Source organism: Stegastes partitus, unplaced genomic scaffold (genome assembly GCF_000690725.1).
Source record: "Stegastes partitus isolate 25-593 unplaced genomic scaffold, Stegastes_partitus-1.0.2 Scaffold392, whole genome shotgun sequence".
Taxonomy (NCBI): domain Eukaryota; kingdom Metazoa; phylum Chordata; class Actinopteri; family Pomacentridae; genus Stegastes; species Stegastes partitus.
The window spans coordinates 458,349-476,146 of NW_007578123.1; the positions used below are offsets into that span (position 1 = coordinate 458,349).

General features: G+C 38.8%; 1 protein-coding gene across 1 annotated transcript; it reads left to right on the forward strand.

Moving 5' to 3' along the window:
• Positions 1-7,834: 7,834 nt before the first annotated feature.
• LOC103359743 (ankyrin repeat domain-containing protein SOWAHB-like) lies at positions 7,835-17,763 on the forward strand. Its single transcript, XM_008285252.1, has 4 exons — positions 7,835-8,249; positions 13,771-13,832; positions 16,527-16,739; positions 17,388-17,763. The coding sequence occupies exons 1-4, from the start codon at positions 8,117-8,119 to the stop codon at positions 17,505-17,507; spliced, it is 528 nt and encodes a 175-aa protein (XP_008283474.1). The 5' UTR covers positions 7,835-8,116; the 3' UTR covers positions 17,508-17,763.
• The last annotated feature ends 35 nt before the right edge of the window (positions 17,764-17,798 follow it).

A 17,798-nucleotide genomic window follows, 5' to 3' on the forward strand; every position in this document is an offset into this window, starting at 1 on the left:
ATTTTATAATGAGAACTTTAAATACCTCATCTTACAGTAAAATCCCAACTTTCAAAGTAACTACAGCTGTAAAATAAATGCAAAAATGAACAAACCTAAACCTTGAGCAGCTATAACATTAAAATCGTCAGTCATAATAATCCAGAAAGATGAGATATAACACCGACAGCAGATAATACTTTACACTGATATGAATGTAGGATTACTTGTAAAAAAAATAAAATAAAATAAAATAAAATAAATGTTTTTGCATATGTAACTCTTAAACATGACATTTGTTACAGTAAAAGTAGAAATATAATGATGTAAAATATTGGTCTCAGTCAAAGGCCTTCATTAATAATATTACCAAAGTAAAAGTAGTGAAATATTTCAAGAGCATCAGGCTGTTATATGTTATATTAGCGCATTGCTATTTTAATGTTGAAGCTGGTAAAGATGGAGATAAGTTCACAATAATGCTATTTTATATACTGTTCTATAGTAAAGCTGCAAAAATAATCTCTAAAGATTCATTCTGTAATAAATATTAAACAACTTTAATTGTAATTATAGTAGTTGAGTTAATGTTAAGTAAAAGTACAGTATGTGGTGAATATAAGAAATATTCAAAGTACTAATATTTAAAAATTGCACAATACCTCAGTAAATGTGCAATATGAGGTTTTCAGATACTTCTTATGAATTCAGGAGTACTTGTAAAGAATGTGAGCAGTTTTGCTACGTTTACTTGAGTAATACTTGTTCAACAGAGTATATATACATTTTAGTGGTGAAACATACATCTTGTTTTCCACAACTTTGCACAAAACAATTATTAGGTGTTATGGTTTAGGAAATATTCCAAACCTTGATTTCAGTACAGTTTTGTGTGCAGGACTTTCACCTGCAACAGGAATATACTTTATATTGTTGTAGTTCTGCTTTTAAAATAAGAAGCCTTAGAGGCAAAATGTGCTAAAGTATCAAGCATTTGTTGTGCAGAGTGAATCCTTCAAGAGCATCCTGCTTTCAGATATTGTTTTTTAAATTATTATTTTAATGTTGATGTTGAATGTAGCTGATAAAGGTGGAGATAGTTTATGTTAGTACAATTTATATAGACTTGTACAGTGAAGCTAAAAGATGCATAGTACTTTTTAAAGCTCATGTCAGTGTTAGTTTGTCTTTAATGTAAAATATGAATGTTAATAGGAAGTGGAGCTGCCAACCAATTACAGTTAAAAAAAATAAATAAATAAAAAAAGTTCAATACTTCAAATACCTATTTCTGCTTAAAGCTGCAATGCAGTGTTTTAGAAATCCTATTAGAAGTAAAAGGTTGCCAAAGTGCTGCTTCAAAGCACTTGCGTTTAAATGATTTTGGGTTATTTAGAGTCAAAACGCGTTCATCTGTTCATTTAGATTCTGGGAACTCGGATCACATATCGAGTCCAGCTGTCTGTCTGGGCCGACCGTCTGCCTCTGGCTTCCAGAAAGTTCAGCTCAGTCAAATCTGAGCAGCAAAGTGTCCGACACACATGTGGGACATCAGAGCGGGACCTGATGGCCCGGACTAACGTCATAGCCAAGGTGTATTTACAGGTGATTATATCAGCTAATCGGTGGATTACAGCATGTTGAGTCCACACAAGCCCCTAAGCTGCAGGGAAAAGACAGTGTGGTCCCGTGGGATTTTCTGTTTAATCTGGCCCCAGAACGCAGCGGCCCCTCCCGTTCTCACATCTGGCCCGTCGGATTTACTGTTGTAATCCTTGATTTTAAAACAATTTTATTATGCCTTACCGCTGATATGCTGGACTTTAATTATTAAAATGCAGCTTTCTATTTTAGCAGCGGAGTAATTACACATCCTTGTTCTATTAGCCTCTACTAATGAGGTTGTGCTACAGTTAACCATCACCCCATGATGGCTGCAGGCCGGCTGCCTCCTATAGATTAAAAAAAAAAAAAAGAAAAAAAAGATTGCTACTTTGCACCCACAAGCACAGAGCATTTAACCGCCACCATCACGTAAAGGTGCTAAAATGAAACTACAAAAGAAACCTGAGTAAAGAACCAAATTGTGGTTCTTTTCAGAGTAGAAAGTGACAAAAATCAGTACATATATAAAATGAACACTTCTCTACATGAATGTACGCCACATGCAGCTGGGGCAGTGCAGGGTTAACACCACTTGCTGTGGCAGATGTCAAAAACCATGCTGTAAAAAATGTCTGATTAACACAAAGGGGCACTTTGGCAAATCCTGATTATAGGAGCACTTTCATTTATTAAACTCTGCCAATCCCCTGTACTCTTTCTGAGCGGGGATTAAAACCAGGTAGACACCATTGTCTATCTAAACAATCCCTCTTTAAGCTCTCGCTGTTTCCCGGTGCCCCGGACAGGCCTGGCTGGCTGGCTGGTTGCCTGCCTGTAATCTCAGTAGGGGCTTATAGGTCACTACTACCACTACACATTCCCATTCATCAACATCATCCCCTTTAAAGGGGACTAGGTGATTGGATTTAGGACATGTTTTACAGGGGCAGAAAAAAAGAGAACAGCAAACTGAAGCGTGTTTACAAGCGCTGTGCTGTGAAAAGGCCCAGGGACGAGTGGCGGCCATATGGAATGGATAACCCTGGGAACATCTGCCCTCGATCACAACCACGCAGTGCCATTAGACTGGTGGCTGTGACCTTCACATGGGGCACAGAAACATCTGGCCCTTTTCTGCTCTCATGGACCCCTGAAAAACGCATTAGGCAGACAAATAGCTATAAAGGCGCCCATATGGGATTCGTTGCAAAGAAGTAATGAGGGAGAGGACGGGGTGCACTGTGAGGAGCTGTAGGCTAGTCAACTAATTTTACAAATACAACAGGACAGCAGATAGGGTCGCGGGAAGGCTGGAGCCTATCCAGTTGACTTAGGGTGAAGGCAGGGGACACCCTGGACAGCTCACCAGACAGGTCACCAAGCACACTCACATTCACACCTACGGACAATTTAGAATCACCAATTAACCTCAACATGTTTTTGGACCATGTGGGAGGAAGCCGGAGAACCTGGAGAGAACCCACACTGCACGGCGAGAACATGTAAACTCCATGCAGAAAGATGCCAGGCATCCTAACAGGGACGCGAACCGGCAACCTTCTTGCTGCGAGGCAACAGTGCTAACCACCAATCCACCTTGCACCCTGTGTACATCATGTTATATGAAGTTTCCAAGAGGTGAGATGAGATAGATTTCTATGAAGAAATTCTACAAATCTATGTATTTTGTCATAAAAACGATCACGCATTTTAGTTCTTTCATACGTTTATTACAGGTCTTTTGAACACATGACAACATCTGTGGGTATAAAAGAATATGTACAGCAATGCTAATATTTAGTCTAACGTCCCTTGGCTATTTTGAAATCAGCTAGCTGTTTTTGGTAGCCGTTCACAGGCTTCTGGTTGTATTTTTGATCAACTAAACATGTCGGCTTTCTGACACAGAAACAGCCAACAACCCCAGAGCATAATACTGCCACCACCATCCTTGACATTAGGTATGGTGTTCTTGGGGTTAAAGACTTTACCTTCTACCCTTGAAACACATTGCTGGTCACTGTGGCCAAATAACCCAAATAAGCTTCTTCCGACCACAGAACTTTCCTCCTGAAGGCCTTTTCTTTGTCCATGTGATCAAACTTCAATCGAGCCTTCAGGTGTCACCTCTAGAGGAATGGCTTTCTTCTTGATCGGCAGCTTCCCACCCCATAATCATATAAAACACTCTTGACCGTGGACACTGACAGCTGTGTTACAATTCACTGCAGACCTGCTTTTTGGTTATTCTTAGCTGACTCAGCAGCAGATGATACTTTGTGTTTTCTTCCTGATTGTGGGAGTGACACAACTGCACCATGCGCTTTATACTTACAAACAACTGTTTGCACAGATGATGTTGAGATCTGTACCTGCTTTGAAATATTTCCAAGTGACTTTCCAAATTTGCTTTTTCAGATCTGTGCTGAGCTCCTTAGACTTTCCCCTGGTAGTGTTTGTGGCTGAGTCTACTGAGTGTTTTAAATGGGCCCTAATTAAATTAGGTCAGAGGAGTCAGCAGCTCTAGTCAATAGTAGTTACTCATGAGAAGGTCAGAGGTCATATAACTAAGACAATTTCAATAAGACAACTTTCTACATTACCAAAACTGATAATTCAAGTTGCTGTATGTAAATATTGTATGCAGTAGATGTTGTTCTATTTCCAGAAGACTTAGAATGAACCTTTGAGAGAAGCAAACTGCATGATTGTTTTTTGTGACTAAGTGCTTTTAATGACTCTACAAATTCAGAGTTTGGTAATTTATTTATATATACATATAGCTATATATATACCTAAGTAAAGGATCTGAGTCCTTCTTCAATGCTGGTCTGTTTGGACGCCCTCAGAAATTACTCTTTTTTTTGTTGTCCACACAATCCCCAACAGCAGCAAGGTGATAAATGCATTGCCAGCTGCTCCCCGGTGGCATAAATTCATTCCACAAAGACGTGGCATATGCTAGAGGATCAAATTTCTTTATCCTCGTAAAAGTTGTGTTGTTTTCTAAATTGAAAGAGCATAAGGTCCCACTTTCACGCGACAACATAAACTCCTCACCTCAATAATTGTATCAGCGTATAAGAAGCTTACTGTAATTACAATATTGTCTTCTTAAGGCGGCAGCCTAGAACATGAAATACAAATCAGTCATTTCTAAATTAAATGGAAACTCGTTCGAAGAGAAGCAATACTAGAGGAGGACAGAGGGATTAACATGTAAATCCAGCACATTTAATATTTACAGCGCAATCACACAATTAATCTGACAATGTGTTCTGTGTTTAATACCTGAGCTGACTGGTCCTCCATCTTTATCAGGGGTGTACACAGGAGGGGGGGCAGTCACTGGTTTACAGTTTGTGACCCAAATGCAATACATCACACGGTGTGCACCTTAGCAAATGACTAGTTTTATTTTTTAAAGCACTTTGAGTTTATTCACCTTCACTGTGGAGACTGTAGTTTGTAGAGCTCTGTGTAAGTTCAAATAACTGGCTTCTAAAACTGCATTAAAAAAAACAACAAAGCTCAAGATGTTGATCATGTATTTACCCAATTATATTAAATAAATAAATAAAAAATGTTTAATTCTTCAAACTGACTTACTGTTAAGTACAAATGCCTTCAAACTGTAATTAGTATATTCAACAAACCAATTAAGATAGTAGTTCATTTTCAAAGCCATTTAAAAAAATTTATTATTCAGTTAAGTACAATAACCTCAAAATTGTACTTGTTATTCATCAAAACTTTTCTATACTTTTACTTTTTCAGAACAGTAGATGGTTAGATGGGTAAAAAATTTAAGGAAAACCCTGAATCCTTGATCCCTACAGTGAGAGGATGCACTGACTCTGTTATGCTGTGGTGCCCTTTTGTTGGCATGTTTTGGATCCACGTTCCCCTTGAACATTTATTACACTCCATTACAAATATGCATCCTCCCTGAATGCCTAGTTGTTGCTATTGCACTAGTTCTCCAATCCGTGTGCACTTGAAGGACTCCATTCCTTAGGTACCTGGTAAATTGTATCTACGTCTTCCACACTTCTTGCACACTTCTGCAGAGTTTTTGCACTAATGCCCATTTAGCATAGTTGAAGTGTCCATGTAGACACAAATTCGGTGCTGCACGCAGACATCCACAGAATGCTCCACTGATACTGTCACAGAATTGGAGACAAGATGCAATTTATGTCAAGCGGGCCTTAAGATGCAATTCATGTCTTCCATGTTTGCGTGTCTGCGTGAATCCCTCTGTAAACATCAACATTTTTGACCATGCAGTCTGTCTACTCTGCAAATGGGGCTTAAGACAAATGCTTATAAGGAGAGACACTATGAGGAGATTCTCCAACACCCATACCTTTATAACTGATCATTAAATGAGCTGTAATTGAAATAGTCTCTGCAGGACTTTGGAGGTTCTTTGATTTATAGCCATGTGCTTTGCATTAAAGTTCAAAATTCTCCAGAAATCCTGTGCACTGCAGGAATAATCAAAGTGACATGATGCTACAGCCCAATCCTGCAAAAAGTGCATTCTTTCAGAAACCTGCATGGGAGCCCCATGTGTTTTTATGTGTTTGACATGAGAAATGCAAATGTCTGCAATAATAGAACTGTGTGTGTGTGGACCGTTTGCTTAAAAGTCTGCCTGGTCTGCACATGAGGATGCAGAAACCATGAATTGGCCCTAATAAATCCTTGCATACTGGCAGAGACGTAAAGTATAACACTGACCTCAGAGGGAAAGGTCACTGCAAATCTATACAAAGTTGCTCTAAGTGATAGTGTTTATCCTGTGATGACACATTTCTGTCCTGATGGGAGTGGTCTTGTCCAGGATATTAGAATCCAGAGGGCATGAAGGGGTCATAGTTTAATGAGGATTAAAATCATGTGAATCATATTTTACAGCCTTCACAGTCACCAGATCTCATCCCAGCAAACATCAACAAAAACACAAGTGGGGGAATATTTTTTCCACCCCTCCAGTAAAGTTCCAGACACTTGAAGAATCGACACATATGTGTACTAAAGGTGTTTTGGTGACACATGGTGGCCTTTCACCTTACTAAGACCCTTCATGTTGGTTTTACTTTATTTTTCCTTCAGTTTTTGCACCATCTAATGTTAGTGAAAGCACAATACACTAATCAGTGTAAAAACAAGCTGATGGCAATCTCCACTTTGAGTTCAAGATGAAAAAGGTACAATACTTTGTTAAAATTTATGGTTCAAACTTGTTGAGTTATGCCCAATAACACTTGTAGTTTAACATGACATATAAATTTGACAAATGTTAGCAAAAACAAGGTATTTACAAGATGCAACCCATACGAGGACATTCCCCCCCGAAAAAAAACACTACTCTGTGTTCAAAGACAAGGCTTAATTTTGATGCTTATCGGGTCGTACTAATCCAAAGAGGTGGAGAAATCAATTTGGTCGCTGAGCCTATGAGTAATTTAGTGGGAGTACCACATAAAATGAATTTGTACTTGTTGCCTGTCAGCAGGGACAAGCTCCAGACATCTACCTGTAACTCTCCACCCGGGTATATATACATCACACACAAAAAAAGAAAAAGTCATGCATTTTGGATTTTTTTATAGATTTATTATAGGTCTTCTGGAAATATGACAAAATCTGCTTGGTCACAAATATACACACAGCAGTGCTATTTGGCTAAATGTCCTTTGGCCATTTTCACCTGAACTGGCTGCTGTTGGTAGCCACCCGCAAGTGTCTAACAAATTTCTGGTCACATCTTTGACCACTCCTCTTGACAGAATTGGTACAGCTAAACTAAATTTACTGGCTTTCTCTACTCTTTTCTGACATGTTCTTGATGAAGTTTAAGTCACTATTTTGGTGAGTCCAGTCTAAAACCTTAACTGTAGACTGATTTAACCATTTCTTTACCACTTTTAATGTGTGTTTGGGGCCATTGTCTTGTTGAAACACCCAAGTGATCCAGTCTTCTGGCTGATGATTTTAGGTTATCCTGTAGAATGCTGAGGTAATCCTCCTTCTTGATTATTTCATGTACTCTGTGTAAAGAACCAGTTCCCTTGCAGGAAGTGCAGAGAGACAGCCCCAGAGCATAATACTACCACCGCCATGCTTGATAGTTGAGTATGTTTACTTTTAATTAGTGAAGTACATTTGCCTAATTATACTTATATACTTTTTTTTCCCTTTTTTTTTTTTTTTAACAGGATCTTTACTTGCATGTAGTGGAGCACTTCCCAGAGCTGTTACTCCAGTCCGGGATGTGAGTCCTGATGCTGGAGGCTCCAGAGTGAAGACTGGAGTCTCTAAAGGGTTAACAGGAGGAGGCGCAGCAGCGGTCAGCTCGTCTGGGTGGAGTGAAGTTTAGACATGTACTATAACAAATTAGCCAAGAGGAGAGCTCCATGGCAGAGTGGAAAACACTCAAAGAATTAAAAAACACAAACATCCGAAGAAGACAAAGACGAACCAACGGCGGCCGGTAAAGACGCTCCAAACACCGCGCGGAGAGATGAGTGATGTGACTGAAGAGTCGCTGCTGGATTATTTCTACTCGGCCGGAGGCAATTCAGGCAGAGTGAGAAACGCAGACATACTGAGGACATTTAAGCCTTTTATTGGCCACAGTGACCTGCAGCTACGCGGTAAGTGGCGAACTGGTTGCATCGCGGATTTAACGCGGTGGAAACGTTTTAGGCCGAAGACGCGCAAATGTAACGTGATGCGGCATCATGAGCGCGCTGTGGTGTGAGATGGCAAAATATGAGGCGACCTCGTGTCTCTATGACAGTCCTCATCTTTACACTAACACACATCCCTCCGAGTCTGCTTTAACACTCGGCTTTTACGCGCTTTCATTGTCTCTGTTGCACTGCACGCATCTGGTTTGCATTAAAAAAAAAAAAAAAAAAGCCCCTCCAAAGACTTGGAGCAGGAACTGTGTCATTTCCTCCCTCAGGCCAGTTGGTAACGAAACACGGGAGCTGAACCAACCCATCACCAAAATATGTCACCATGCAGAGTCACATGAAGGCCCTGTGGCCCCCTCATACTGAGAGAGATCAGTCCAACTGAGCCCAGAACCACTTTCTGTGCTGTTCCTCTCCACCCACCAACTCTACACACACTTATGCAATCCTGTCCTGAATCACTAGCAGCACACCACAACTCTTCTCATATTTGACTTTTACTGACAAATGTTTTTTGGTTGTGTAACCCTCTCCTGGGTCCGCCAAGATAAAACTGTACAGTCTGTTTCAACAGGCCTGCCAGAAATCTAACTTTAAGGATAGTTTATGGCTGTTTAGGGAGAAGAAATAACACAATTGTCTGGTTAGAAATAGAAAAAATACAACTTATGAGACATAATATGCACTGTTTGCTTTGCTCCATACACTGAAGAGTCTGGTCTGGCGTTTCACAGTATAAAGGCCAAAAAACTCTCTCATGAGAGATTTTGCTGTTTTCCTTCATCTTGAAAATTAAACATCTTACTGTTTTTGGACAAATCAAGACATTAAAGGAGACATACTGGAGTCCAGTGTGGTAGACATTTTTCACATTTGTCTGACAAAGTGTTGAGCAATATGGTTGTTTCAGGGCTCATACCAATAATGAGTAATAAAGGAATCTAATAACTAGTATTTTAAACTAATACACATGTGCAATGAAAAGAAAGTTTTGGTGACAAACTGTAAAACAAAAAATCAATGAAGTGACTTTTTAAAAAATATATGTAGCATTTGTTTTGATTATCCTACAGTAGCTGTGTTGCAATATAATTGTCAAGAAATGGTGGGGAAAAACTAAAATTATATATATATATTTTCTAATACATGCTATGCAATTAAATTAGGTTGCACAGTGTCATTAGAAGGTGATGCTCTGGCTGCTATAAACCATGTAGAGGAAGCTGGAAACTGAACCAGCTGTTTGCCAACCTCTTAAAAAAAAAAAAAAACTTTTGCCATGTAAGAGAGAAAATTGGAGAGATGGCATGAGGAATTATTTTCAAATTTGAAAATTGCAATTATTCTTTTATGTCAGCTGGTATCAGCCATGTTTCATGCGGTCCAGAGATGAAGACAATGGAAGAAGTGGAAACAGCTGATCAGTCTCGTGAATTAAATATTTGTGACATCAAAACTTAGTTAGGAAAGGGTCTTTTCATCTCCCAAGAAGTGCATTAACTCTTTTACAAAAAACATCAAAAGATTTTCTGATTTTGCGGTTTGCATTTACTTTTTCTACTTCATTATATTTCAAAAACCCATAAAATACAATATGAAAACATGGCTGCCAGTCAAACATATGTGTGTAGAACACATAGAAATGTTATTTACAGCTGTAGCAACATATGTAGTGTTGTATAATTGACATTACAGAGAGAATTACATTATAGAAGTATCTCAGCAGGAGACACACTAGTTGTTTCCTGGTTGGAGGACCAGATATCGTTTTATAGCAGTTTAAGGAAACTATCATATCCATAGCGACAGCCACCAAAATGAAAATAAAGCCTCTCATCTCCAAAACCCTTTCAGCACAAACATCATAATGAATGCGGTGAGACAGTATCAGGTTCTCTTATTACATGCAACTGAAACAATAAATGCGTCTCCTGGTAGCGTGTGTTTACCGTTTGTTTTACTTTTAGAATTTGAACTTTTGTGGAATGAAATCTTTATCCAGCAAGTATGTTTACTTGGCACAAGGAATTTGACTCTGGGTCAAGCGTCTCGTACATACAACAGTGTTCAGGGAGAAATGCACATCGATATACAAAACGTGGACAACAAAGCTGCACAGAGATCCCGAACATAAACCAGCCGGTTAGATTTATACATTTATCAGACGCAGCTGTTTCTGTAGATTGTATACAGGTAGAACAGGGATGTGAGTGTGCAGGGAGTGTTGGAATAAATATTTAAGGGATAGTCAAATAAGCTACTTCATAAACCAGTGAAATGCAACTCAACTAGAGAACTGTCTTAAAGCAGGCTCAGTAATGGTACACAAGGGTCCACAGGAGTGTTTTTGAAGGCGAGGTGTTGCGCCGCTTCCCACCATTAGACACCTGATGGACGTAAGACTAGATAGTGTCATGTTGGATGATTGACAGGAGCTCTCTGAGATGAAACCAGTACAGGCTACATCATCCTGCAACAAACACTGTCTGCACCTGGTGGCATGAGAGCTTCACATGTAGGCTGTCTGCTCCTGGATTTCAAACGAAACCAACAAGGTTGATCATTTGCAAGTGTTCAATTATATTACGAAATGTGTTTTGGAAATCATTTGGGGTGAGAAATAAGCCACACAGTTGCTGAATCTGTCTCAAAAACGTTCCCCAAAGATTCCAGAGGCTTCAAGTGACAGCCCCTGATTTGCAAAGAAGTAGCCTCAACTTCAACTTTATGCAAATGAGGAGCAGGAAACACGGCCTCCCATCTTTCGAAACACATGAAACTACTAGAACGCATTGCACTGCTGCTTACACAGACAGTGAACTAGAGCGTTGAAGTGACACATTAGCTGTTTGCTAACATTAACCACTTAACGCTGCTGATCACATCAGACCACATTAAGAGTTTTGTTTTTTTTACCTTAGCAATGTAGCAATGTATTTTATGGCTCAGAAATTACATTTTTATTCGCAACAGGAGGTTAAAAATATTCTTCTTTCAAAAGTAGTGTCATGCAGTTTTCATTTATTTAATAATTGGCAGTTGTTGTTGGTAGGTATACCTTATAACCTGGAAGCAGAGAGACACATCCTGGTATAACCCTTAAAAGATAAAGCATCCATAAGGGAATAATAATGAAATGTTTGTCGCTGAGTTGCAGTTTTGAGCTCGTACTGATGTTCCCGCTCAGCAGTGCCTTCTTTACCTTTGGCTCTGTCTGTAATACAAACATATTTTAACCTCCTCCAATGATTATCCAAAGTGACCTTGCGTTGCAGTTGCCAGCATGTTCCGTCCAGATGCCATGTCAGCACTGCAGTTGTTGACAGAGGTTTAGAGAGCTGCCCTGATACTCTGCCATCTGACATGGCCGTCCAATTAGAAAAGTGCTTCCCACACATTTAAAGTCTGTCGTAGCATGTGGTCGCGGCTTTTCATGTCGTAATTGTGATGATAGTGTTTTAATCATAATTAAGTCCACATGCATGACTGGATGTGGAACTCTAATGGGGGCGCTTTTTCATCAGATCGCCAAAACTGGGGCATGGTGGGAGGTGTAGTGGTGCTCAGGGTGGGGAGGAGGTGGGGGACGGCTGCATGTACATGTGTGTGATTGTGCGAGTTGCTTGTTTGTGCAGACCTCTGGCTAATAAATAACTAACACATATGCTATGCTACTCTACGGAGCAAACTGAGGAATTCTGTTGTTGGGGCAGATGTAAGTGGTTGCTTCCTTTGGATTTCCTGTTGTTGGAACTGTCTCAATGTTCTTTCCGTCCACATCAGGAAGAGGAAATGCTTCAATTGTCCCGAGCTGCATGCCAATGCACACCTAGGCATGAATGGAATACCTACGCCTGGAAAATGTGCTTGCGTAGGCGTCCTTGATATCTGCTCACTGGTGTAAACAAAGGGCTGAAGTCTGATGGGTTTCGTCATCTGTAGCAAAGAGTCACTCAGGTTGTTGCCTTAAGGGACGCACCAAGATCTATTTGGATCTTTGCTCAGATTGGAGGGGAACATATTTCCTCTTTAGATGAAAGATTGTTGAAGTTTTTCTCTTGCAGTGTGAGCTGCAGGGTCAACCTGACATACACTGGTGGGGACCTCCCTCCTCGTACTTCTGACTTTAGATGAAGTAACAGAAACCTGCAGCTCATCCAACAGACTGTAGCTCACAATCCAAACATCATATCTGCATGCTTAAAAATTGTCTGGACTCACCAAAAAGAAATAATGCAGCAGTTTGCATCAGTCTTTTTGAGAGATAAAAACTTCTAATGAAATTATGTTCAACCAACGCACTACTTTGAGTTAGGGAGATTCATTTTTCCTCTACAATCAAAGCTGTTTTTAATGAGCAGTGTTAACCTCCTAACAGGGACCAGGCAAGTTTAGTATGTGTAGAAGAATTTAAGCCATCAAGCCAATTTCATTAAGTCATTCCATCACAAGTAATCATATTTTTAGAACGTTTCTGCTTGATTAACTCTCATTACTGGACATTTTTGTGCCATAAAATATGGATATTTATAAAGCTACTTGTGAAACTTTGCATTGATATAATAAATACTTTCTGAAAACATACATACATACATACATAAATAAATACATAAATACATAAATAAATAAATAAAAAGCCTAGTTAACACCCTTTTAGCATGTTTTTTTTTCGTACATTGAAATATTAAAGATAAATGAAACATTGATTTAGAATCAACTTAAATATATTTTTAAAAACCGAGGCCGTCATGAACAGTTCCATCTTTGAGTAGTAGTTTAAAAACTGTACCAGTGAAAATGTCTGGCTTTTGTCTTTATAGTTCCTAAGATACTGTCACCAAAACACAAAACACAAACAAAACAATCAATAAAATTTCTCAGATCCCATTTTATATATTAAAAGTTTAAGATTAAAAAGTTTTAAGCAGAGATGGTTGAGCAGAAGGCCATTTATGATCTGAGATGGAATAACCCTCGACTTAAGTGTTAAATAAACTAATGCAGAAATTTAAATATAAAATTCCACTCAATATTAAGCTGGTGCAAGTACTAACAATATTATGTCAACTCAACCTATCAAAATAATGTTTGCAACTTGAAAGGTTTGTCTGAATTAGCAAATTAAACTTTTTATTTTGCAACAATGTATTTAATTACATGGAGGGAATATGTTCCTTGTATTACTTTTTAGAGCTTCGTTCAAACAGACACATTTTCGCTGCATCTCTATCTGGAAATATTAATCAGCTTTTACTGCAATTATTTACTATCTATTGTACAAGCCATCTTGAGGTGTTCTTCTTTTGTTCGTGCCTATTCTTGCCACCCACATAGCAAAGCTCAGTTTGTGCCATTTTCTTTTATCCTTATTTGACTTTTTGAGTTTTGGAACCACTTGTATGACTCACTGTTTAAAAAAAAAAATTGAAGCTATATTTAGGTTCCAGTTTTTCACCTCAAATATTTTCCTCTGCAGCTAAATACAGAGAGGAATTCAAGCTCATCATTGACCGGATCGCTGTGGTTAAGTCGGAGAACGTAAGTAAACGGTTCAAATATTTCTACCTTTTGTGGGAAAAGCTGTGCTCTCATGGATTTTCTAGTCATATTTCTACACTGAGGCATCACCAGCTAAAGTGTTGTTAATATAATAAGTTCAGTTAAACTGTTGTGACTGAACACAGAGTTGGTATATGTGGGGTTTTTTTTTTGTGCCTACTGGTTTCCCCCAAGAGACAACAGCTGCAGTTTTCATGTTTCTGGAAACTATTTTTTATGAAGTATTTGCACATAATGACTGAATGTTCCAGCAAGATAAAACAGACCAGACTTAGTTTTAATCAAAGTGTCTTTTTTTTTTTAAAGGAATACTTTAGGAAACACACTTTTCTGCTTTCTTGCCAAGAGCTGTTGCCACCCTCACCTCTCCGTAGCTTATTTAGACATGTGATGTGTAACGTTGCTGCTTCATCAATTTGTTCAAGTGACAGGACCCATTTCATTCATGTCATCATTCACATACCCACCACACTGACGATAGGCAGACAGTATTTGACATATGCTCAAGATTAGACAGTACATCAAGGCACAAGGAGCAACTAATTAAAAAAACAAACAAACAAACAAACAAAAAAAACTAAACTAAAATCAGCCAATGGACAGGATTGGTCACTTTCTTCACTTTCAACTTCTGACCTTCTTCACACACAGAGACAAACTTTATTAGCTGCGGCTGAGTTATTGAGTCACAAGCTCCATTACATAACATTTTGTTTTGCTGTAAAAGTCTGATCTGTTTACTAAAGTTGAAATACTTTCCCTTCATATATTTTTTATTTAAATGACAGATATTTTTCAGTTTTACAGTGTCACAGCAGGATATTTGCAGTTGCAGCCTAATTACTGAGTGAACTGACACTTCCCATAACTACACGTGAATGCAGTTCAGACATAAATGTTGCTACGTCCGACCTGGATAGACTGCTCCAGGATGCTCATTCAGACATGAAGGCGACACGTGCAGATGCTGTCAGAATGAAGTGAATGTCTGAAAGGGCCTCCGTGAAGCGTGAAGGTAAAGAGAGAGGCTCGGAGACAATTAGCTCAACTCTTTGTTTAATGCTAAATAAAAGAAAGCTCATTATGTAACACAATGCAACAAACTATACTGTATAAAGTATACTATGCCACTGTATGTGTGCACAAACAGAAGATAGAAAAGCCAAGCTCTGGATTTATGGGGAGTTTTCACACTTGACTAACTTTTTGTCCAGGTGCAGTTACAGCACATGACTGCCTTAAAAACAACTTCTCATTTTTAGTTGTCTGTTTCTGTGTATTCAAACAAATTAGATTTAGTAGCTGTTTTCACCTGGTTCCAGTCTTTATGTTAGAAAGTGAATTGTGTTGACGCTTTAGCTTCATACTTGATGCTTTTCTTATCGACTTAGTTTTGAAATGATTTTTGTAATCTTTTAAGGTCAAGTAATTTTTTGCTAAAAACATCTATCCAGTTCATTAAAAATCTGCTATTTTTTAAGTAGTGTTGTCTCATTACTGGAGCTGAAAAATCCAGTTTCTATGATATTTACAGTTCCAGTCCTGTCGTACGTCAGCAGATTTTTTTTTTTTGTCAAAGAAGGGCTACAACTGATGAATACTGTCAATAAATCTCCTAACTGTCTCTGTAAATTTAAAAAAATGTTAAAAATATTGTTTAGATATTCGTAGAACCTCAGGGTGGTGTCTTTAAAAGCCTTGTTCTGGCCAGTGCTTCAAAATTCAAAGAAATGTAATGTACAGTGAGATATAACAGAGAAAAGCAGCAAATCTACATATTGAGGAAGCCGTTCAGATTAATTTAGTTGGATGGTCATTTCAGCCCAAGTGCAAAGCAACTACCTTGACCTTTGATGCTCAAAGGATGTTCTCATATTTTTGTACAAAGTAGTGCAAACTAGATAGAAAATATTCCACTTGTTGATCTATAATTACACAAGCCATAAAATACCCCTCAAAAAGAGCCTAATGAATCAGTTCAAATAAAATAAACATTAAAATTGTACATTTATAAAAGGAAAATATGTAGAACTTTCCAGATACACATTCCTAAATTTCAAATGAGACAAAACAGCTTTAATATGATCACAAATATGACAAAATAAATACAAAAAATAACACACTGGACTAAGTTGGATAATAGACTCAAATATGTTAGGACTAGCAATTAATACACTACAGCAGGGCTATTTAAAAGACTGTAGTTGAGGAAATACTGCTAGTAATTAAAAATATACAAGATCCAACAGGTTCATGCTGTGTATGCTGACAGTCTTCAATGGAATGTCTAAAAGCAAAACATCTACAAGTTCACACAACAAATGACAACATATTGTGGGACGTGGCTATAAAGCTAAATAGTTTGCTGTGAGAATATCTGAAGAGTGTTTGCTTTGTGTTATACTGGCTCATTCCCACACACACACTGATAAACTGTTTCACCTGTATAAAGTCTGCCCAACACAGCAAAATGCCATGTCTTCACACCTTGAGTAACACAAAAATAAGCTTGAGAAATATTTAAATAAATATGAGAAACTGTATCTGACGCCGTCTGGTTAGACTCTGAAGCGACCAAACACTGCTGCCATATACAGACACGACTATGGGTGATACTGAAGGTGTGTTCCTGCTTTTAAAAGGCATGTTGTGCTGTTTGACTGTCTCTTACAGGGTGAGAAGTATCTTATCCTAAAGAAGAAATACCGGCACTTGTTGCATGAGCGAGACACCAAACAATGCGGGACAGACGGAGACCGACAGAGACATCCGAGCCCGGCCAGACCGCCAGCCTCCGTACCGTGGGACGCCTCAACGTCTTCTCCTCACCAGAAGGAACAGCAAGATGAGCCGATGTCATGTGGAGAGTCTGACGGCGCTGCAGAGGTGAATTTGAAATCAGCACACTCCTGTGATCTAAAATACAAGCTGTGCTAAAATGCTGATTGCCTCAGCTCACCATGTTCCCGCTTTATAAGAGTGACGTATTATTTCTAAACAAGGGCTTCTCTGTTAATGTTCTCTGGGCTTTTCTCTACTATCTCAGCATGTGTCAGCATTTAATGGCAGTTTACACAGAGAACCACTGTGGATGAGAAATAAAAAAGCTATTTTGCTGTAGCAAAGACAGAGAAGGTCAAAGGGCTTATGTTTCTACATAAAGGGCAGAGCTGTTTAAATCTAATGCAAAGGAGCACTTGTCAGTTGTGAGAACGAACACTACGTGCGGCTTTAAGGCACGGTAATCCTCGCAAAGTACTTTTACATATTGTTCATGCAATAAACTTGAGCATATAATCAGAGATTTGGAAGATTTAATGTATGTCACGCTGCTGGTTGAGTGCCTTCACACATGCTTTGTTCAAACAGACACTAAAGCAAACGTTATCCGTGCACACCCAGATGGTGAACAACTGAAAAGAGCAACAAAGTGCTAATGCTGGCTGTAAACCAGTGCTTGATATGGCTGAGTGTTTGGCCTGTTAACACTGAGATCACACAAATTTTGAGTTTATCACGTCTGTTCTCCTGCAGGACCAGCAGACTCCACAGCTGCTTCCTGTCGTCCAAACCCATGATTCCTCAGCACACAGCAACGTGGAAGATGAGCTGGACAGAGACTCGGGCTCAAAGGTGACAATTTGGATGATTTAAGCTCCTTTCAGACATGCACTGCCTTCTGTTTATGATGTGACGGCACATTTCCAGATTTTAGCACCAATATTGATCTGAAAACATAGAACAGAACAGAACACAGAAAGCAAAAGACAGCTTGTGCACCAAAATCCCACCTTTCTCATTCAATTTGCACTACAGTTTCAAACCTATTAGGCTACAAACAAAAATGTCCATAAAAATTAATCTTATCTGCAATAAAAACAGAGAGTAGCAGCGAAGCAATACCCACCAAACAGAGGCAGCTGGTAAAAATCTTTGGTGGGGGGG

Excerpts from the sequence above, each read along its gene's own strand:
- LOC103359743 (XM_008285252.1), top strand. The coding sequence starts at position 8,117 with ATGAGTGATGTGACTGAAGAGTCGCTGCTGGATTATTTCTACTCGGCC. Across the intron at positions 8,250-13,770 it reads CAGTGACCTGCAGCTACGCG|CTAAATACAGAGAGGAATTC; the intron begins GTAAGTGGCGAA and ends TTTCCTCTGCAG. Across the intron at positions 16,740-17,387 it reads AGTCTGACGGCGCTGCAGAG|GACCAGCAGACTCCACAGCT; the intron begins GTGAATTTGAAA and ends GTTCTCCTGCAG.